Source organism: Nerophis lumbriciformis, linkage group LG05 (assembly GCF_033978685.3).
Source record: "Nerophis lumbriciformis linkage group LG05, RoL_Nlum_v2.1, whole genome shotgun sequence".
Taxonomy (NCBI): Eukaryota; Metazoa; Chordata; class Actinopteri; order Syngnathiformes; family Syngnathidae; genus Nerophis; species Nerophis lumbriciformis.
Genome location: NC_084552.2, coordinates 35,765,474 through 35,787,832, shown reverse-complemented (window position 1 = coordinate 35,787,832; position 22,359 = coordinate 35,765,474). Strand labels below are relative to the sequence as shown.

The 22,359-nt window shown below is 38.3% G+C and overlaps 3 protein-coding genes across 3 annotated transcripts in view; 2 read left to right on the top strand and 1 right to left on the bottom strand.

Moving 5' to 3' along the window:
* Positions 1-7,148, top strand: part of dnajc2 (DnaJ (Hsp40) homolog, subfamily C, member 2) — a 29,033-nt gene extending 21,885 nt beyond the window's left edge. Inside the window, exons 11-16 of the mRNA XM_061960677.2 lie at positions 870-939; positions 1,011-1,195; positions 5,849-5,949; positions 6,025-6,135; positions 6,239-6,399; positions 6,984-7,148. Coding sequence (XP_061816661.1) covers positions 870-939; positions 1,011-1,195; positions 5,849-5,949; positions 6,025-6,135; positions 6,239-6,399; positions 6,984-7,052 — 697 coding nt within the window. The 3' untranslated portion in view covers positions 7,053-7,148. The remainder of the gene's footprint in view (positions 1-869; positions 940-1,010; positions 1,196-5,848; positions 5,950-6,024; positions 6,136-6,238; positions 6,400-6,983) is intronic.
* On the bottom strand, positions 7,077-19,309 carry pmpcb (peptidase, mitochondrial processing subunit beta). Its single transcript, XM_061960678.2, has 13 exons — positions 19,164-19,309; positions 16,443-16,580; positions 16,277-16,363; positions 13,860-13,989; positions 11,581-11,779; positions 11,429-11,508; positions 10,312-10,424; positions 10,075-10,215; positions 9,147-9,307; positions 8,993-9,078; positions 8,841-8,929; positions 7,365-7,440; positions 7,077-7,258 (listed from the first exon to the last, which is right to left on the bottom strand). Exons 1-13 carry the CDS (start codon positions 19,275-19,277, stop codon positions 7,194-7,196), a joined length of 1,479 nt encoding a protein of 492 aa, XP_061816662.1. The 5' UTR covers positions 19,278-19,309; the 3' UTR covers positions 7,077-7,193.
* A 615-nt stretch (positions 19,310-19,924) lies between these two features.
* On the top strand, positions 19,925-21,728 carry phax (phosphorylated adaptor for RNA export). Its single transcript, XM_061960665.2, has 2 exons — positions 19,925-20,097; positions 20,200-21,728. The coding sequence occupies exon 2, from the start codon at positions 20,207-20,209 to the stop codon at positions 21,386-21,388; it is 1,182 nt and encodes a 393-aa protein (XP_061816649.1). The 5' UTR covers positions 19,925-20,097; positions 20,200-20,206; the 3' UTR covers positions 21,389-21,728.
* The last annotated feature ends 631 nt before the right edge of the window (positions 21,729-22,359 follow it).

Below are 22,359 nucleotides of genomic sequence, written 5' to 3'. Positions count from 1 at the left end.
TATATATATGTATGTATGTGTATATATATATGTGTGTGTGTGTGTGTGTGTGTGTATATGTATGTATAAGTAAGTACATTTTTATTTATAAAGCGCTTTTTACATATAAAATCACAAAGTGCAATACAAAACATTGGTGAATTAAAACAACAATTAAAACAACAGGGGCAACATCATAAAAAGGATAATTGGTGGATTAAAAAGATAGTTAAAAGGTTCACTCACCAAACGCTTTACTAAAAATTATAATTAAATTATAATACTAATTATTATCATAAGTATAATTATCATTATGGTTACCGTATGATTATTATCATGATAATTATAAATTATCATTGTAATATATTATAATTATTATATATTATAATGGTAATAATACAAATTCTACATACTGTATAATTATCTTAATATATAAATAACTACAAAAAGTGATAAACAAAATGATTGTAAAATAATTGTAACAATGTAATTGCAACTTTTCATGACTTTTAGAAATCTAAAACTAAAAATGTGTAAACTTTCATTTATTCATATTCTGTGTTTGATTAAATATTTTTTATTGTTTAGTATATGCATTTTTGCCTCTGTCTCCATGCGGTATGAAGACCGGGAGGAAAAAAAAGACTAATTGTGTGTTGCACAGTCTATGCCCAGCAAACACACAGAAATGCTTGTAGATAAGGAAGTTTGCATTCTTATTTTGAAAACAAAAGGAGGATCTGTTAGTAGACGTTTGTAAGTTCTGCCACACGGTCATTCTGGGAAATTTGGAGAGTTTGCATATCTGCTTTTAAGGATGAACTTCTTATTTTGCGTCTTTTTTGTGATTTCATTCTATTTAATTAATACAGAACTTTCTTTTCTTCCAGCCTGCAGTCTCTCAATGAAACTTTGGCCTCCGCTTCAAAGGAGGAGAGCAAACTAGCAGTAGAAAAGCAGGTAAAAAACTTAAAAAAGGACATACTTCCAGATAGAAGTATACTGTATTAAATATGTGTCTTTCCTGTCAGGTGCAAGAGGTGAATGCTCAACTGCAGAGGGAGAAGGAAGCCGAGTTCCAGGCCATGCAGTCGGCTCGCAGCGCCGAGCAGGCCAGCGGAGGAGGAGGTGGAGGAGTCGGGAAAGGCTGGAATGAAGAAGACCTGCAGCTGCTTATCAAGGCAGTCAATCTGTTTCCAGCTGGAACCAACTCAAGGTATTCTGTCATTAGACTTGTTGTTTTCCTTCTAAGGGTGTCAAATGTTTTATCGCGATTAATTGTATTTGGCCTGTTGTTAAGTCGTATTAATAGCAGAAACAAGTTTTTTTTCATCTCTATGAAGTGTATTTTAGACAGATAATTTGTCAACTTTTGTAATAATAACATGGGACTGTACAATCTTTGTGTTTGTTACAATTATGCTTTAAACAGCTCAACACAAAGTGGACACAAACACTCTTTTACAGACACAGTGAGACTCATTTTCATCACGAGTTTCATGCCTCAGAGTGGCCCGCTTTAGATCATTTGTTCTCATTGTGGTTCATAGCTGTTTATTATTTATTATACTGTTGTGCTCATACGTTTACATACCCTGGGAAATGTATGATTTCTTGACCATTCTTCAGAAAATATGTATGACAAAACAAGACTTTCTTCCACTCATGGTTAATGGTTGGGGGAAGCTACTTATTGGCAAACAACTGTTTACTCTTTTTAAATCAAAATGACTAAAAAAAGTACCCAAGTAACCCTGATCAAAGTTTACATACCCCGGGGGTTAATACCGTGTATTGCCCCCTTTAACATCAATGACAGCTTAAAGTCTTTTGTGGTAGTTGTGGATGAGCTTCTGAATTTACTCAGGTGGCAAAACTGCTCATTCTTCTTGGCAAATAGCCTCCAGTTCCTGTAAGTTCTTGGGCTGTCTTGCATGAATTGCACGTTTGAGATCTCCCCAGAGTGGTTCAATGGTATTGAGGTCAGGAGACTGAGATGGCCACTCCAGCACCTTCACTTTGTTCTGCTGTAGCCAATGACAGCCTGACTTTGCCTTGTGTTTTGAATCGTTGTCATTTTGAAATGTCCAAAAACGTCCCATGCGCAGCTTCCGGGCAGATGAGTGCAAATTTCCCTCCAGTATTTTCTGATTACATGCAGCATTCGTCTTGCCATCAATTTTGGCCAAGTTTCCTGAGCCTTTGTAGCTCACACATCCCCAAAACATGAGTGATGCACCTCTGTGTTTCACAGTAGTACCGTATTTTCCGCACTATAAGGCGCACCTAAAAACCACAAATTTTCTCAAAAGCTAACAGTGCGCCTTATAACCCGGTGCGCTTTATTACGATTCATTTTCATAAAGTTTAGGTCTCGCAACTACGGTAAACAGCCGCCATCTTTTTTCCCCGTAGAAGAAGCGCGCGGTGCATGCTGGGATATGTGACGTTTCATTTCCATTTGTGTGTTTATGTAAAGACCCCAAATGGCTCCTATTAAGTGTGTTGTCTGTCTAATTATAAATAATGCAGACGAGGCGTGTTAACTGAGTTCTCAACGTTTTCTCACAGCGTGCTCATAACCACATTCGAACTCCCAGCATACAACAACGCTTCTCAGGGCTACCGCGCATGCTCGTAACTATCGTTGCATGCTGGGTAGTGTAGTTGTTATATTTGCTAGCTCATAACAGCACATTGAGAGACACGCTGACGCGCTTAATTCAATACTCGCCGTCATTCCGGGTGGATTGACAAAAGACCTCCAGCCGCTAGATATTAGTGTCAACAGGGCATTCGAAGCTAGACTGCTAACTGCGTGGGAACTTCTCAGGGCTACCGCGCATGCTCGTAACTATCGTTGCATGCTGGGTAGTGTAGTTGTTATATTTGCTAGCTCATAACAGCACATTGAGAGACACGCTTAATTCAATACTCGCCGTCATTCCGGGTGGATTGACAAAAGACCTCCAGCCGCTAGATATTGGTGTCAACAGGGCATTCGAAGCTAGACTGCTAACTGCGTGGGAACTTCTCAGGGCTACCGCGCATGCTCGTAACTATCGTTGCATGCTGGGTAGTGTAGTTGTTATATTTGCTAGCTCATAACAGCACATTGAGAGACACGCTGACGCGCTTAATTCAATACTCGCCGTCATTCCGGGTGGATTGACAAAAGACCTCCAGCCGCTAGATATTGGTGTCAACAGGGCATTCGAAGCTAGACTGCTAACTGCGTGGGAACAATGGAGGACAGAAGGCGAACACACCTTCACTAAGACGAGGAGGCAGCGCCAGACGACGCCAACATCTGCCAGTGGATCGTAAATTTGCCCAACTTTTCACTTCGGACACCGAAGACGAAGGATTTACGAATGAAGAATAACTTCAGAAAGTAAGCGCTATGTTTATTTTGTGTGTTGTGACATTAACGTTCGAGCAACATTATGTTGCTATTGCTCTGCACTATTTTGAATTTTACTATGTTTGTGATTGCACATTTGCGTACATTTTGGGAGTGAACAGAGTTGTTAGAACGCTGGTTTTTAATATATTATTAAAGTTTGACTGACCTATCTGACTGTTTTTTTGACATTCCCTTTAGCGCAGCGTAGGCGCGGCTTATAGTCCGGGGCGGCTTATTGGTGGACAAAATTATGAAATATGTAATTCATAGAAGGTGCGGCTAATAATCCGGTGCGCCTTATAGTGCGGAAAATACGGTAATTGTGTTCCTTTCGTCATAGGCCTTGTTGACTCCTCTCCAAATGTAGCGTTTTATGGTCGTGGCCAAAAAATTTCATTTTGGCCTCATCACTCCAAATTACTTTGTTCCAGAAGTTTTGAGGCTAGTCTCTGTGCTGTTGGGTGTTATGTAAGTGGGATGCTTTGACATTTGCGCAGAAATAGCCTTCTTCTGGCGACTCAACCATGAAGCCCATTTTTCTTCAAGTTCTTTCTTATTGAGCATCTTTAAACAACCACACCACAATTTTGCAGAAAGTCCTGTATTTCAGCTGAAGTTATTTGTTGATTTTTCTCTGTGTCTCGGAACAATTTTCCTGGCAGTTGTTGCTGAAATTTTTGCTGGTCTTTCCACTTCTTAATTAGCGTTTGAACATTGTTGATTCTCAATTCTTTGGATATCTTTTTATACCTCTTTCCTGTTTTATGCAGTTGAATTACCTTTTTCTCACTGATCCTTTGACAATTATTTTGCTTTCACCAAGACTCAGAATCCAGAAACTTCTGTGCAGCACGGGATGAAAGATGAAATGGTCTGTCAGAAATCAAGAAACTGACTGACCTTTTCACGCACGCTCACAAAAAAACAGAAAAAAGAAAAACAGGTCACAGTTGGAGATGGGAACCCTGATTTGCCAACTAAACCAGTTTGTGTCAACTTTTGTGCATGTTATCTGGTCAAAGTCACTCAAGTATGTAAACTTTTGATCAGGGTCATTTGGGTACTTTCTTTTGTCATTTTGATTTAAAAAGAGTAAACACAATTGTTTGCCAATAAATAGCTTCACCATAGCTTCCACTTCATTAACCATGAGTGGAAGAAAGGCTTTTCTGTTATTCATATTCTCTGAAGAATGTACGTATATATATATATATATATATATATATATATATATATTTTTTTTTTTCTTTTCTTCCATTAATAAGTGTATCCTGTACAGATACTTTTCATGTTTTTATTACCATGACAAAACTAGTTTGCTTTAAATGTTTTTTAAATGTTATGCTTTTTTTTTTTTTTAACTCAACACAAATAGGACAAACACGCTTTTAATGACAATAAAAAATGTTACCTGCAGTGCATTAGTTTTTGCCAGATTTTATATTTGTAGCAATACAGAATTTGTGTTACTGTTGTAGGAGCACTTGCTTTCAGAGGAGAAGCTACACTGTTAAGATACCAGTTTCGCACATGAATAACACAAAATGACGATTTTAGGATCATAGTTTGATTGCCAAAGATGTTTAGTAATGTATAATGTGGTATTTCTGCCTGAATAAATGCTTCAGATATCCCGTACATTACATGTTGTACATGTTCAGGGTATTCGTATCTCTGCATGACAATGTTTTAATCTTCTCTATTGTTAAAATGTTATATTCAGCCTGCTAAACGTTCTCCAATTGCAGACTATTAATCAGAACAGGTTATAAAAGAATATATACACTTTACTTCAATTTGCCAGAAAACATTTATTTAGGTAGAAATAACACAGATTACTTTAGAAAACATATTGACCAAGCATGATCGTAATGTAAGACAATTTTTCATTTTGTTATGGATTTTTTTTGCGTATTACTATTATTGTGAAGCAAGAAGTATGAGGAAAGGTGTCTTAACATGTTTTAACGATGTGAAGACTTCCTGCCTATGGTCTTTTTTTTGCTGAGCTTTTTATCCCCATCGTACTAAAGCAGTTAACGTAGCGGTCTACATTTTATGTTAATGCACTCAACTGTAATCCAAACACGGAAGTAAAGCTCCACCACATTGCAAGCGGCAAAGTGCGCCAACACGCTTTCGCTCTAACGTCGCCGTCTCGGGGCGATCAAAGATAAAATGGTCTCGTCGGGAGAACGACTTGCCATGACTTTGGACATGGGATTTCCATCATGTCCCCTTTTCTTTTTGCATTTCTGCTCGCGGCTCAGCAGTAACGGAAGGACATTTAATTTCCCCACAATACCGAATGGATCAAGGGTCAAAAAGGAGTCGGGACGTATGCACGTTCAAAAAAATAACGCTGTTTAAGGAATTTGTAGTTACCGTGTTAACCGTGTTAACTTTGACAGCCCTAAGATTTAATATATGTACCGGTATGTATATATTGTTGTTTTTAAATAGATGGGAGGTTATTGCAAACTACATGAATTTGCACTCCACAAGCAGCATGAAGAGGACTGCCAAAGATGTTATCAACAAAGCCAAGAGTCTACAACGGCTTGGTAAATATTGCGTTTAGGCAGTAGTGGTAGTAAGTACCAATAGTTAAGGTCTAAATGTTGAGAATGTCGTTTCAGATCCACTCCAGAAAGATGACATCAACAAAAAAGCCTTTGAGAAGTTCAAGAAAGAACATACTTTTGTGCCAACCACTGTCGACAACGCCGCACCCTCTGAGAGGTTTGAATGTGAGCGATGAAATATCTCAACATTTACTGTCTCGTATTCTAATGTAAGGAGGACCACCTGTGAAAGTGTGCAAATGTAAAAGCTTCCTTCCTTGTCTTATAGCTCCCAGTGGTGATGGAAACGCTGCCCACTGGACCATGGAGGAACAGAAGCTTTTAGAGCAGGCCTTAAAATCTTACCCTGTCAGCACATCTGAGCGCTGGGAGAAGATAGCAGCCTGCATCCCGGGGAGAAACAAGAAAGACTGTATGAAGAGATACAAGGTAAGAAGGGGGCCATTTTACAAAACAGTCGGGGTGGAATAGTACGCAATAATTCAGGATCAGTACAGTAAGGGAACAAAACTGAAAACAGCTGGCATGTAATTAATAATTTCATTAAATAGGACAATGAAATTATTTACAACAAACTATTGGGTATAAAGGCAGTTTTCTTAGTGACTTAAACGCCTGCAATGTAGATTATTTAAAATGAGAATAGCTAAAAATTCTAAGACTGGGGTAGCTTGAGGCACTTTTGTAGTGATTTCTCTGCATGCAATGTACCTTCTTTGCTGAAGTGCAGCATCAATAATTGCCATCTCTACTGAACACTTTCGGCATCTACTAGTCAGTGTATATGTATTTCACCAGGAAGTCAAAATGTTCTCAAACAGGAGACTTTAACAACACGGAATGGTTTTCAAGCTCTGGCTTCTGTTTGGCACTATACTTAGCCAAATACTGGTCTGTACTAGATTTGTTTACCGATTAGATACGTGACAAATGTGATTATGACTACATGCACTGTTACATCTTTAATAGTAATACAAGTATATACTAAGTGTGAAATATGTCACTTCTGACAGGAACTGGTGGAGATGGTTAAAGCCAAGAAAGCAGCACAGGAGCAAGTGGCAAACAAGATAAAAAAATGACAACACAAAAACCAAATGTCAATCTTTGTCATGGTATCTGTATTGTGTTGGTCTTTATTTTATAGTAAAACCATTAAAAAGACAACAAAAAACATACTATGGACTGAAATGCTGTTTGCTTTAATACATTTTGAAATCTGCTCATGTCTTCATCCAGAACATTCCGTTGCGAATCTGATTGTAGTCAGGAAGCTGTTCAATGGGACCTGAAAGACGATAAATGTTTTACACTTTCTCTGTCGCGTATTTCTTTAGTTAGTGATGTACCTTCATCAGGTCAAGTTGCTCATAAATGATGAAAGATAAACATACCAACGGCTGCAATGGTAGGAGCTTTGTTGAAAATATGTTTGGTGCAAACATCCTTGATGGTAGAAGTGTCAACAGCCTTTTGGAAGGGAAATAGAAAATCACTTACCATAATCATGTTTAAAAAAAAAAACTTCCAATAAAAATACTATTAATTTTGACAGTACAAGTGCTTAGGCATTGATTTACTTTCATGCCATGTAAAGTAGATAATTACTATTTATCATAAGTCATATCATAAATGAGCAGTTAGCGTGAGAGCACCGAGCAAGAGGGTTTGTTGAATTTTACACGAGAATAAATACCAAAATTGTGACTAAATGTGCCTAACCTAATCACGCCAACTATGAGTTTGCGGGGGATTCATTTAAGTTTAGATTTGTAATAATTGTCCAACACTTAAATGTTTTATGTAACTATTAAAAAAACATAATATATGAACAAAAGTGAACAATACACTACTGTTATTGTCGAATTTTACGGCATAATGCGATTTATCACAACTGAGCACAAAAGTGAGGCTAGATACGATGAATCATCTCAGCCCAGAAAAAGCATGTACATACTGTATATACACTTTGAGATCAGTCCCACAGACATGTGCAGTGGAATGTAATTGTACGCGCAAAACATAACTGGATGTGAGTGGTTACGACCACACACACATTTATGCATTTAAATGTGATTACTCTCACAAGTTGGAATCGAGAAAGATTAATTGCACAAAGCAATCATGTGCTTACATGCTATTAGGCTTTGTAATAATTAAACCGCAGTAAAGTATTACTTTAATCACTTATTTGAAGAAGACAAATTACTGAAAAAAACGTTTTGCTATTATTAAACATTCTTATCAAAATGTATTTAAGTTAGGGATTCTTAAACCTGAATGCAGCCGAGATGGGCTCCAGCACCCCTCTCCACCTCGAGAGGGACAAGCGGTAGAAAATGGATAGATGGATGGATTCTTAAACTATGGCAGTGGTATGCAGGCTCCATATAGTGGCACGTCAAATAATCACTTTAAAATTAAATATTCAAACACAATGTTACTGTTCAAACTGTGTATGTTACATTGGCCTAAAATATTAAATATACTTGTTCAATAAAACATCTGCTTTGTTTTTATTTAATACTTATGCCTACAACGCTACTGTAGTTTAATGTTGATCATTATGGTGGTACTTGGTTAAAGAACTACTGATTTAAGTACCGGTACATCATATAAATAAATGTATATAATTTATAAATTATATAATTTGAATGACTTACTTGTAAAAAATATGTATATGTTTTGCTATTAACATTAAACATTCTTATTAAAATTAATTTTCCCACTCTAATAAATAATGCTGGTACTCTCTGCAGGTCAGAAATAAAAAAAAATACCCTGGCCACTATAAATATAGAATATGATGAGAAGTCCATGTTAGAGTGCAAAGCAGACAAATTTGAGTGTTGATTGGAACATTCACTCACATCAATGCGGAACTCAAGTTCATGCAAAGGTATCCTGCGACTGTAACACAACATCTGTCTGCCAATGTCCTCACAAATGGGAGTGGATCCTAAGAAGCACAAAATATGAAATATGAATGTGTTTGATCGTCACGGTTAGTTGAACATCTTACCGTCCAGGTGCAGAAGCATGTTTGTCTTTAGAAGATTTTTAGCCCGAGCCACCTCGCTCTCGCTAATATTGGTGCAAAGTGACATCCTGTAATAGTAAAAGTGTGTAAGACAATGACGGTCATAACAACGCTGCGTGTGTATGAGGTATGTCACCATTGTTGCTGGGTGAAGTGCATCATTTCGTTGATGGTGCCGGGCTCACACACCATGTAGAGCCCCCACAGGCCAGTGTCGGTGTAGCAGGTGTTGAAGGACTGGAAGCTGTGGCACAAGTTTCCCTGACACGCCATTTGAGCAAGTTTACTGGACAGATTCTAAGGAGCACACAAAGAACTATTAGCATCTAAGAATTTCTGCCATTGTCATGATAATTAGTAGTGATGGGTCAAACGATACTGGAGCATGGATGCATTATGAAACAAGGAGTGATGCCATGTCCTTCCATACCTTAATGTGTCACTTTAAGAATAAACCCACATGACTGTTGCAGCTGCCGTGTCATTAAACTAATGTACCAAACTCTTTGTACCATTTATTTATGTGGTGATCTTCTTGAGCCATTTTGTGATTGCATTTATTTATTTTTTTACAAAAGAAAATATTCATGTTGTCACTTGAGTTGCAGGTTTAGCAACAGCATTAAGAACAACACTTTGGATTTGGAGAGATTTTAGTTTTTTTTGCTATTTTTAATACACATGCTCCACTTTCAGCATGTTCTAAATGCAGTCATTCTCAAACTGTGGTATGTGGGCTTCATCAAGGGGTACGCAAAAAAACACAAATATTTAAACAGTGTTACTGTTCAAACTTTGTGTGACCGTTTAGATGAAAAGTTATTTTTCCCAATAGACATTTTAAAACAACACATTTTAGAGCTGTAATTATAATACCATGACAGGACAAAATGATAGTATTGCCAAAGGTTATCATACCGTCATAATTTCATACGGGCCTACCTCTGTGGATTATGGTCTTTTGTTTCTTTTCACATGCTCGATTTACAATTTGGTAATTTCCCTCCGTTTTAAGATTTTTTTCAGGAGTGTAAAGATTTAAAAAAAAGAAAAAAGGACTCAACTCCTCCACCAAAAGAGCGGTCCCAGTTTCCGATAAGTGTGTTTGCCACCATGAGCGGGATGGTGTCAGGGTGTGACCATCCAACGGCCTCCACAGCGATGGCGATATGAGCCAGAGGCATCTTGTCGTCACGTATCCGAATCTGAAAAGTTAAGGGTCGTCTATTTATTTATTGATAACGGGTTACATCGTATATTTACAAATTCCACTAAGGTGTGGTTAATAAGCATTTGTTTACCTCACTTCCTGTGAAGGGACACGATGGCAGTGTCGGTGCATCACTCTCATAACTGCCAGGAAGCTTTCCAAAGTGATACTTGGCCAGATCGATGAGCTCGTTGTGAGAAACTCCTGTTTGAACACACACAAGAGTACACATCCAAGAACTATTCTATGCATTATTCAGTCACTACTAGGGGTGTCCCTATATAGCTAGGGGCAGATATAAGTTTGACTTCTTTCTGCTCCTTTCCGTTCATTATTTATTTTAAATGTAATGTTGATTGTTTTTTGTTTGACCTTAAATGAATTATTTAAACCCAACAGAATAAACACATAAGGTTGATGTTTTGTTTGCATTTTAGTCAAGTCATTTACAAAAGGTACACATTCTAGACTATAGGCTGTAGGAGCTAGCAGCTACACAACAGCTAAGGACACAATAGTACACAGGCAATACATAAGTACTGTGTCCTTAATTAAAAAGTATTGCAGTCTAAAACAGCACATTTGTCAATACAAACAAGTATCAAATAATAATAGTTAAATATTATTTACAAATACAAAGTCTCCAAGGCAGAAAAAGCAGATTAGAAGGTATCCAGTAACTAACTTGTCCACATTATTCAACTTACTGCGTCATGAGTTTAACGTAATGAATTATTGTGACCAGTAGGTGTCGCCAAAAACAAATTACCGCTTCAAATTATAGACAGCATACATCATTTCCACTTAATAAATATGTTAGTGTTTTTCATACCTAACATTGTTCTCTGTTTAACCAATTTCACTTGTTCAAAGCTTATCTAACATCCAACACAACAAAATAATAAAAGTATGCGCAATGATTGGTCAACACTTAAGGCTCCAATATCGGCATCGTATTGGAAGTCAAAAAGTTGTATTGGAACACCCCTAGTGACTACTAAATAGTTTTTTGCAGGGCTACATTTTTTATGTGAGTGTGATCCATTTTTGGCACACACCAATCATATTTTACTTGATTAAGTGGTCGTTTGCATAAAAAAGTTCGAAAAACGCCAAAAATAGTCAACATATATTAGGACAAGCTTGATTCTAGTCTAATTTTAAATAAATACTAAAGGTCATTGGTGTCTGATCCAAACAGTACTCACCTCCAGCAGCAGCCAGTACTATTCTAGGACCTTTGTAGTGCGCAGTGATGTACTCTACCAGATCTCCTTTATTAATCGTCCTGCAATGAAACGATTGTATGTTCATAACATGTTGCATAATATACATATATCTAGATTTGTTTAGTTTTTACTTGATATTTTCGGTGGGACCCAGGATGGTTCTGCCCAGCGCCGTGGCCTGGTATGCAGTAGCATGCAGGTAATCGAAGACCACTTCCTGCAGATTAGTCTCCACTTCCTGCATCTCTCGGAGGATTACACCTCGCTCCCTCTCGATCTCGGCCTCACCTAACATGCTGTTCTGGATGATGTCTGCCAAGATCTCCACAGCTTGGAGAAATGTAACAAGTAACGCGAGTTAAGATGAAACAAAAAACTAGACTGTACTTTTTAAGTTAAGGAATACTTTCTTATTATTTTAGTAATGCATTTAGAATTATTTGCTATTACCAGCATTCTATGACTTGGCTGGGTTACACCCGTGCACAGGGTTAAAACTTAACCTTGATGTCCTACAGGGATCTGTTCTTGGACCAGTGCTGTTTCGTTCCTACATGTTTTTTCTTAGACACTATTATTAGAAAATCCTCTGTTTACTCCCATTGTTCTTTAACGCGACAACTTTGTTCATCAGTGGTTGTCTCTCTTTATTTTTTTACAGCCTCATGTCCTTTCTTTACTGGTCAAGCTCAGAGCAACAGCACAGCTCCCCCCTTCACAATAATTGCGCGGTCCGCCACATCCGGTCTGACTGCGATAACAAAATAAAGGCTTCAAAAAAAGTACCTTACACAATCATAATATACTTAAAGCACTTATTGATACATTTACACAATATATTTTGACTTAAATTATTGGTCAAAATTGTCCAAAGATGTATTGTGCCAATAAATATGAGGATTTTTAAATTTCATTAAGAAACATTTATTATTTTGTATTTTACACAAAAAGCACACTTTATGATGGTAAAATAAGTGTAAAAGGTAAAAAACGGAATTAAAAAGAAATAATAATTTTATTGTTTATTTATATTGTTATTTGAATTAATCGTTATTCCTTTTATTATTTTACTTGTTGTGGTTTATTTGGTACTGTTTTATATCCGTTTTAATTATATTTTAAGTTGAGTTTTGGTGGTACAGTAAATAAATACTCAGGTTTTCAAATGAATGAATAATCGTGTTAAACAATTGTGATTACTATATCAATCAAAATAATCCTGATTTTTATTTTTGCCCAGCCCTAGATAGATAGATAGATGGATAGTACTTTATTGATTCCTTCAGGAGAGTTCCCTCAGGAAAATTTAAATTCCACCAGCAGTGTACAAAATTGAGATCGAATTTAAAAAGTAAAAAGTAAATAATGGGGGTATAAATGGAAACAAAATAGAAAAAATATTACAATAGAATAAAAATAAAAAGCAACAATGAGAATACAAATAACAGTAAAATAAGAATATAACAAGAGAAACTAAGCAGTAGTGACCATGTAATGAAAAAGTATTGCACTGTTATTGTTTTGCATCCCCTGTCATCCTAGTACCCCCTCCCCCTCAGAGAGGAGTTGTACAGTCTAATGGCGTGTGGGACAAAGGAGTTTTTTAGTCTATTAGTCCTGCACTTGGGATGAAGCAGTCTAGCACTGAACAGGCTCCTCTGGCTACTGATAACGGTATGCAGAGGGTGACTGGCATCATCCAGGATGCTCACTAGTTTTTCCACTAGTTTGTAGTATATACACTACTACAATACAGTATACAGTAAAGTATAGTATGTAGTCAACCTGTGTTTTTGGTCACCTATATCTGGCGGCCACTAACATTAAAATAATATGATGCATTTCAATTAAACTCCAGCCCTATTTTATATCCTAGGGGTGGGCGGATCGATCCAAATATTGCATCAATAGTATCTTTTATCTAGCGAGGGGAGTATCGGTATCGGACCACCATGAGATCAATAGTTTTCAGTCCTCTGAGTTTATTTTCATAAATGTGTTTGTTTTGTTCATAATGTTGTTGGTTGATAGCATAATATTGATTATATATTGTTTATAAACTAGAGGAAAAAGTCAAAAAGATTACATTTCCAGCCAAGAGTGGCTGTTGCTCTTACTTAGTTTTTTTGCAATACTGACTATTTTACAAACATTTTAACCTATAAAAAATAATAATATTCATTGATTGATATTGATTTATGTTGTAGAATTTTTGTAGATAAAATATTTAAAATGTGTTTCTGTGTTTCATTCCGATTATAATCATCACCAACAAACTAAGAAATTTTTTTTTAAAATATTTATACATTTCAAGTAAAACGTATCATTATTGGTATTGGCAAAATAGGTGCTTGGTAACAAATCCAAAACACCAAAATGTGCAGTGTCACCCAGTCCTACATTACATTACCTCTTGGGAGATCCTTGGAGAAGGCTTTGGCATAGTACACAGTTTGCTCCCGGGACGTGTATGCATTTAGATGTGCCCCCATGTTCTCAATTTCTAATTCTAGGTCCAGCTGGGACCGCTTCCTGGTTCCCTGTCACAAAAGACAACATTTACAATTTGAGACTCAAAATAGTTGTTTCTATGAAAAAAAAATGGCCTGTTTATGTTGACATGTTGTAGTACTGTTCACCATTACCGCTAATGACAACAGCAACATAACTACTGTCTGGTTACAGAGCATTAAAACGCACACAAAGTGACTTCCTGTTCAGTGCGGAATAAGCTTCAAAAGTACCCGGTAATAGCATGTCCGTATTAACATGGATCCTACCACAGTAACTTACAAAATGCACCCTTTTTATTTTTCTTAGCCACAGGAAGAAGCATTTGTGCAAACAAGGAAGGGTTTATTGAGAAATGTACTACAGTAGCTCTGTTAGAAGTACAAAATGTGTAAAGAATTAAAATGCAAACATGCACAAATAGAGATCTGTTAAAAGTACAAAATGTACAAACCCCGTTTCCATATGAGTTGGGAAATTGTGTTAGCTGAGATAGGCTCCAGCGCCCCCCCGTGACCCCAAAGGGAATAAGCGGTAGAAAATGGATGGATGGATGGATGTAAATATAAACGGAATACAATGATTTGCGAATCCTTTTCAACCCATATTCAATAGAATGCACTACAAAAACAAGATATTTGATGTTCAAACTCATAAACTTTATTTTTTTTTTGCAAATAATAATTAACTTAGAATTTCATGGCTGCAACACGTGCCAAAGTAATTGGGAAAGGGCATGTTCACCACTGCGTTACATGGCCTTTCCTTTTAACAACATTCAGTAAACGTTTGGGAACTGAGGAGACACATTTTTTAAGCTTCTCAGGATGAATTCTTTCCCATTCTTGCTTCATGTGCAGCTTAAGTTGTTCAACAGTCTCTGTTGTGGTATTTTAGGCTTCATAATGCCCCACACATTTTCAATAGGAGACAGGTCTGGACTACAGGCAGGCAAGTCTAGTACCCGCATTATTTTACTATGAAGCCACGTTGATGTAACACGTGGCTTGGCATTGTCTTGCTGAAATAAGCAGGGGTGTCCATGGTAACGTTGCTTGGATGGCAACATATGTTGCTCCAAAACCTGTATGTACCTTTCAGCATTAATGGCGCCTTCACAGATGTGTAAATTACCCATGTCTTGGGCACTAATACACCCCCATCCCATCACAGATGCTGGCTTTTCAACTTTGCGCCTATAACAATCCGGGTGGTTCTTTTCCTCTTGGTCCGGAGGACACGACGTCCACAGTTTCCAATAACAATTTGAAATGTGGACTCGTCAGACCACAGAACACTTTTCCACTTTGTATCAGTCCATCTTAGATGAGCTCAGGCCCAGCGAAGCCGACGGCGTTTCTGGGTGTTGTTGATAAACGGTTTTCGCCTTGCATAGGAAAGTTTTAACTTGCACTTACAGCGACCAACAGTAGTTACTGACAGTGGGTTTCTGAAGTGCAGTCTGAGGGATCGAAGGTCACAGGCTTAGCTGCTTACGTGCAGTGATTTCTCCAGATTCTCTGAACCCTTTGATTATATTACGGACCGTAGATGGTGAAATCCCTAAATTCCTTGCAATAGGTGGTTGAGAAAGGTTTTTCTTAAACTGTTCAACAATTTGCTCACGCATTTGTTGACAAAGTGGTGACCCTCGCCCCATCCTTGTTTGTGAATGACTGAGCATTTCATGGAATCTACTTTTATACCCAATCATGGCACCCACCTGTTCCCAATTTGCCTGTTCACCTGTGGGATGTTCCAAATAAGTGTTTGATGAGCATTCCTCAACTTTATCAGTATTTATTGCCACCTTTACCAACTTCTTTGTCATGTGTTGCTGGCATCAAATTCTAAAGTTTATAATTATTTGCAAAAAAAAAAAAGTTTATCAGTTTGAACATCAAATATGTTGTCTTTGTAGCATATTCAACTGAATATGGGTTGAAAATTATTTGCAAATCATTGTATTCCGTTTATATTTACATCTAACACAATTTCCCAACTCATATGGAAACGGGGTTTGTATAAGGAATTCAAATACAAATGTACAAATGGAGAAAAACCATGTCAACAAACTTATTTTATCATCACCTTTCTCCTTATGTCTCTGGCCAAAGTCACAAGTCAATGTACAAATAATGGCTAGTTTCAGTTAGCCAGTCCGAGGGGCGTCAACATAAACAGGCTCCACTGTAGTATATGGTGAGAGATCTTTATAATATTTTGCCAATCCCAGGGTAACCAAAATATATACTTTAGAGTAAATCTAATTTAAATTTAACAATAAATGGATAAGATTTAGTATAAACATCTCACCTTAAATGCCATGTGCTCGAGAAAATGCGCTGTGCCATTATTCCTCTCATTCTCGTAGCGACTGCCGGCATCGATCCAGAGGCCCACCTGAAAGAAGTTACATGTTATTGAAGAGATTAGATTGTGTGATCGTGACAAACATAACAATGCATTTTGTGTGACTTACTGTACACGTTGAAAGGCCAGAATCCTCGGAAGCCACACGCAGCCCATTTTCTAAAGTGGTTACTTTCGTTTCAGGGACATTTAAAGCCACTTGGTGAGCAGCCTGTGTTGCCAAGAGTCTGTGTGGTCCGGCAGCGAGCTACAAAACAAACAAGATCACAGCAGTTACGTCACTTTCTGTGGTTCATGCTTATGTGCTGGTTTCATTTTTACATTTAATTCTGCCTGTTTGTTTTTATATAAAGGGGTACTTTAACTAAGTTACAAGTACTCCAACTTACGAGTATTTTGAGATACCAGCTGCCACTCGGCTTGTTATTATGCCTTAAAGAGAACTGCACTCCTTTGGGAATTTTGCCTATCGCTCACAATCATTATGAAAGACAAGAACATCTTTTTTTTAGGATTTTAAAGATGATAAAAATGCTTGAAAGATGTGGCCGTAGTAGCCTTCAAAGCCCTCAAAAACAACTTCAAAACCCTGGTGGTCCGTGCAGTCAAACTAGACATTTTAGTAGGGTAATGCCAACAATCTGTACTGACTCCTGATTAAAATATTGCTGCATAACTTTACAAATACCTTTTACTGATCGACATCAGTAAAATGTGGCATCATTACTTAGTAAACCATCTGGCAAGAAGCATAAACAAGAGAAACCTATAGAATAGGACTCCTACGATTGCTAGTTGAAGTTCCTTGGAGTAAGATTCGGATTTGGCTGCGTATCCGGCAACCTCAGTCAGGGAGAGTGGGAGGGGACTACAGACTACCATGAATTGATTAACGTGGACCCAGACTTAAACAAGTTGAAAAACTTATTCGGGGGTGTTACCATTTAGTGGTCAATTGTACGGAATATGTACTGTACTGTGCAATCTACTAATAAAAGTTTCAATCAATCAATCAGAATTTTGACCATTAATGCAGTACCATATCTGACCACATTACTACATATGGCACCTTTAAGGTGAGTTGAGTTCATGAAAAGTTTTACTGCACATAACCATTACCAACTGTTCCCAAACAACACACACAAGTCATTGTTGTTGTTTTTTACTGTAGGTAGAGAAAATGGATAACATAGGCCTGGGCCAGTCAGGGAGAGTGGGAGGGGACTACAGACTACCATGAATTGATTATTGTGGACCCCGACTTAAACAAGTTGAAAAACTTTTCGGGTGTTATCATTTAGTGGTCAATTGTACGGAATATGTACTGTACTGTGCAATCTACTAATAAAAGTTTCAATCAATCAATCAGAATTTTGACCATGAATGCAGTACCATTTCTGACCACATTACTACATATGGCATCTTTAAGGTGAGTTGAGTTCATGAAAAATTTAACTGCACATAACCATTACCAACTGTTCCCAAACAACACACACAAGTCATTGTTGTTGTTTTTTGCTGTAGGTAGAGAAAATGGATAACATAGGGCTGGGCCAGTCAGGGAGAGTGGGAGGAACTACAGACTACCATGAATTGATTATTGTGGACCCCGACTTAAACAAGTTGAAAAACTTTTCGGGTGTTATCATTTAGTGGTCAATTGTACGGAATATGTACTGTACTGTGCAATCTACTAATAAAAGTTTCAATCAATCAATCAATCAATCAGAACTTTGACCATGACTGCAGTACCATTTCTGACCACATTACTACATATGGCACCTTTAAGGTGAGTTGAGTTCATGAAAAGTTTTACTGCACATAACCATTACCAACTGTTCCCAAACAACACACACAATTCATTGTTTTTTTTTTTTTTTTACTGTAAGTAGAGAAAATGGATAACATAGGGCTGGGCCAAAGAAAAGGCAAAGTAAATAAATACACACTGTGGGGTGCGGGGACCCCTAGAGGTAGTTGTAGGGCAGGGGTCGGGAACCTTTTTGGCTGAGAGAGCCATGAAAGCCAGATATTTTAAAATGTATTTCCGTAAGAGCCATATAATATTTTTTTAACACTGAATACAACTAAATGCGTGCATTTTTAAGTAAGACCAACATCTTTAGAGTATAATAAGTCTCTTATTCGTTTGAATAACATTGTTATTCTGACGCTAACCTATAATAAATAAAATACTTCTTACCATTAATGCGACTTCTTGAACAGGTGCGGTAGAAAACGGATTGATGGATTAAAATGCAAGAGAATGTTTTATATTTTTGAACGTTATTTTTAACACTGGTTACCAGCGGAATTATTCATTACTTATCGTGTTAAGCAATCTCAGCCAAGATTTATCAGAGAGCCAGTCATCAAAAGAGCCACATCACTCTAGAGCCATAGGTTCCCTACCCCTGTTGTAGGGTGTCCCAGCTAAATGACAGATAGTTTATAGTAATGGACCCTTATTGGGTCCATTTGTACACTCTCAGTTACATTAACGTTGATATTATACATGTGGGCCCATAGATATAAATGCCGTTAAATGTAGCTTTGATGACCAGCAAGCTACTTTTACCGTGTATCTTGTAGTGTAGCTTGCTACAATTCTCCGGGGATAGCTTCTTCCTCTGTAGCTTAGCTACATTTAATGAAGAGAAACTTGCCGCATAGCTAACTACATTTTCCACATTTAAGCGTCGTTAAAACTGCAACTGGACTGTTGTCAACTTAACCAAACAAATGTAACATTATTTGAAGCGTTAAAACGACAGGCTGAAAACTATATAACATATTTTCAGGAGAATAAATCGTAACTTATTCATCTTACTCTGCCCAGACGACTTTCCTCCAGCAAAGACCTGCGTACCAAACATTTCCCGCTGGATGCGAGGAGACGCAAGGTGGTCGCCATTTTTACGTCAGACGGAGGAACAGGAGTCATCGGCGGCAACCACTTACGTTACATCCGTTCGGGAGAATGCTGCATTTAAGTAACCTTGTTCATTTGAGACCGTATAGTTTCCAATTCACTCAGAGATCATGAGCCACAATTTTTAATTCCCTTTAAAAAAATGCATTTTATTTTGTATAGCTGTCATCTTGAAATTTCGAGACAGTAATAACGAATTTCAAACATCACAATTGTTTTAGATTTTTTCAAAATGCATTATTAAAGTAACTGGGTGATAAATGTAAGACAATACCCTTAACATGTGTTTTTCATCGTACAGCTATAGTAGCCTATTTTCAATAATATGGCTTCCTATGGTTAATCGTTTAAAAGGTGTGTTGCACTGGTAGTGGAGACTAAATTATTTTTTAAATATTATTATTACAAACATTGTATTATTATTATTTTACCCGACATATTCATACGTCGTGGGGTTACTGCACAAAAGTAGGGTTAAGACATCCATGGTAAATAGAGCAATTGTATTGGATGGGAAATGAAAAGACGATGTCCCGAACATCTCCTCTTTTCTTCTGTAAACTGCGGTCTGCTCATGTTCATCAACATTTTAACGTGTTAAATACTACCATAGTAACACTAGCCGGTCTTGGTCATCTTTATTTTGAAAAGGTGTCGAACCGGAAAATGGTACCCAAGCGGAAATGACGGATTTTTAGCAATGCGCGTCTTTTGCTCATTTGGATCGCAAAGTTAGCCAACGCTTTTGTAATAAGAGCAACGAGACAGGCCTGAAACACAGTTTATGTATATTTCAAGAGTGTCTGCGTTTGCTGTAATTCAACATTTGAAGGTAAATGCTTGTGTTATTGAGTTATTTGGCAGTACATACAACAGTATGTGAGTTGACAGTGGATAAAAGTATTAATTGTAATTGACTGTATTTTGCGTTCAGATAAAACATGGCGGATGGTGGGGTTGTTATGGACGGTAATCTGGAAGATGGAGAGGTCTCCGGCTCTGGGTCGGACTCAGAGATGAGAACAACCACGCTACCGCCATCTCGAACGTCGTTGCCTTCGGCTTTTAGCGGCCATTCCTTCCAGAACAGAGCTGCCAATTTGCCGCCTGCAATTGCGTACAGAACGTCGAGTCGGGAGTCCAGTGACAGCGACGCGGACTCGTCAGATGACGATATCGGTGGTTGGCGTGGGAAACGTCAAAAAGTGTGCAACAGAAGCGTCCCCCGGCCAGGACCAAACAACGTACCCGGCGCATGTGCAGTATCAAGCCGCAAGGTGAACAACATCTGGGGCTCAGTGGTGCAGGAGCAGTGCCAGGATGCCATCGCTGCAGAACTGGGGGTCTTTGGCATGGATGGCGAAATTAACATGTCTGACAGGAGCGTGGAGACCTACAACTACGTCCTGGCTCAGAAGATCATGGAAAAGGAACGGCAGCAGGAGCAAAAAGATAAATGTGAAGGGCTGGATGCCCAGTTGGACCAGTACATGAGCGGGCAGGAGCGAGATGCAAAGAGGAAGAGGCCGGTGAAGGACAGACTGGGTCCGAGAGCTGAGATGGACATCAAAGGCCGATATGAGATCACTAAAGACGACCCTGAGGGTAAAATCGTGGAGGAGATTGTGTACAGATTACGCGAGCCTAAAACAGACCTCATTGAGCGTGTTGTTAGAATCATCGGGCCCAAAATAGCCATAGAGCTGCTGGGCGAGACTGCAACACTGGAAGAGGGCGGCGGCGTCTACACCATGGACGGCAGCAGGCGACGCACGCCCGGCGGCGTATACCTCAACCTGTTGAAGAACACGCCGAGCATCACCCGCGCGCAGATCAGGGACATCTTCTTCGAGGAGAGCCAGAAAGAGCAAAAGAGCAAGAAGTCGGCGCAGAAGCGGAGGCGGCACTTGGTGGCCAAGAAAATGAAGCAGGCCATCGGCAAGCTGGACCTGCAGGAGGACGACGATGTCTCCAGGGAGACGTTCGCCAGCGACACTAACGAGGCCTTGGAGGCGCTGGAAGAAGCCGGAAGGGAGGAAGAAGAGAAGTGTCAGGAGGAGCAGCCTGTGGGCGCTGAGGAGACGCCTGTGGTGTACAACTCTGCAGACTTGGAGGTCTTCTGAGAAGTTGCCTGTTTGGACATAAATACAGAAATCATGTGTTTGTTTAATTTTCCCTAAACGCAAATATATTTGTTTTTCGTTGCCAGCGTTGGTTTTAGCAAAGAGAAACTGTTATCATTTTGTCTGGTTAATGTGTGAAATATTACAACGAAAGGAACTTAGAGCTTACATTGTTGGCAGTAAATTTGCTTATTTTGATCAAAGAAAAATAAACATTAGATAGTAATATCTAACTTGTATGGATTTCTTTGATGAGGTGTTTTAACTCATTCTTTCGTAAAAAAAATAAAGCCACAAATATTCAAATCTGTGAAAATGGGAATTGTTGTAATGTAGATGTTTGTCCACTAGATGGCAGCAGCGCATTGAGTTAAAATTGCGGATTATTAGTCATAAACATGCAGAATAGATTAAAGATGAACTGTGGCCTCTACTCAGGGGCACCGCTAGGGATTTTGGGCCCCATGAAAAGAATCTTTACAGGGCCCCCAACACAGTGTCATTATTTTTTCTGTATTATAATTTCATCATCATTAGGGGCCTCTCTGGGCCCCCCTCCATCATGGGCCCCTAGAATCCGTCTCCTTTACCCCCCCTTTTCGGCGCCCCTGCCTCTACTTGACAAAAAATAATGGCAAGTAAAGTAAAATCAATAACCGTCATGTTTTGCAAAAACTATTTCTTAGCCTAAATATACAATATCTCTCCAAGGTTAATGGATTCACCCATTCATATTCAAGGGGTAGCACTCATTGAACCACGTGGTAATTATAATGGTTTTATCCGTTTCTAACAAGCTTAACAAAGATGCATGACATTTGCAAAATTCGACATGTCCGACACGAAGGAAGCTTATTTACTGTAATCTTCTTTTAGCGATTACTGGTAATTGTTCACTTCCTATCTTTACCACCAATAGGGAGAGAACTGAGAAATCCAATGTGAAACAATAGATAGACTATTAGTTTATT

Coding starts and splice junctions, on each gene's coding strand:
- pmpcb (XM_061960678.2), bottom strand. CDS start 19,277: ATGACTCCTGTTCCTCCGTCTGACGTAAAAATGGCGACCACCTTGCGT. Junction 16,581..19,163: donor AGGAAAGTCGTCTGGGCAGA/GTAAGATGAATA, acceptor TTTGTTTTGTAG/CTCGCTGCCGGACCACACAG. Junction 10,425..11,428: donor AGTACTGGCTGCTGCTGGAG/GTGAGTACTGTT, acceptor GTGTTCAAACAG/GAGTTTCTCACAACGAGCTC.
- phax (XM_061960665.2), top strand. CDS start 20,207: ATGGCGGATGGTGGGGTTGTTATGGACGGTAATCTGGAAGATGGAGAG.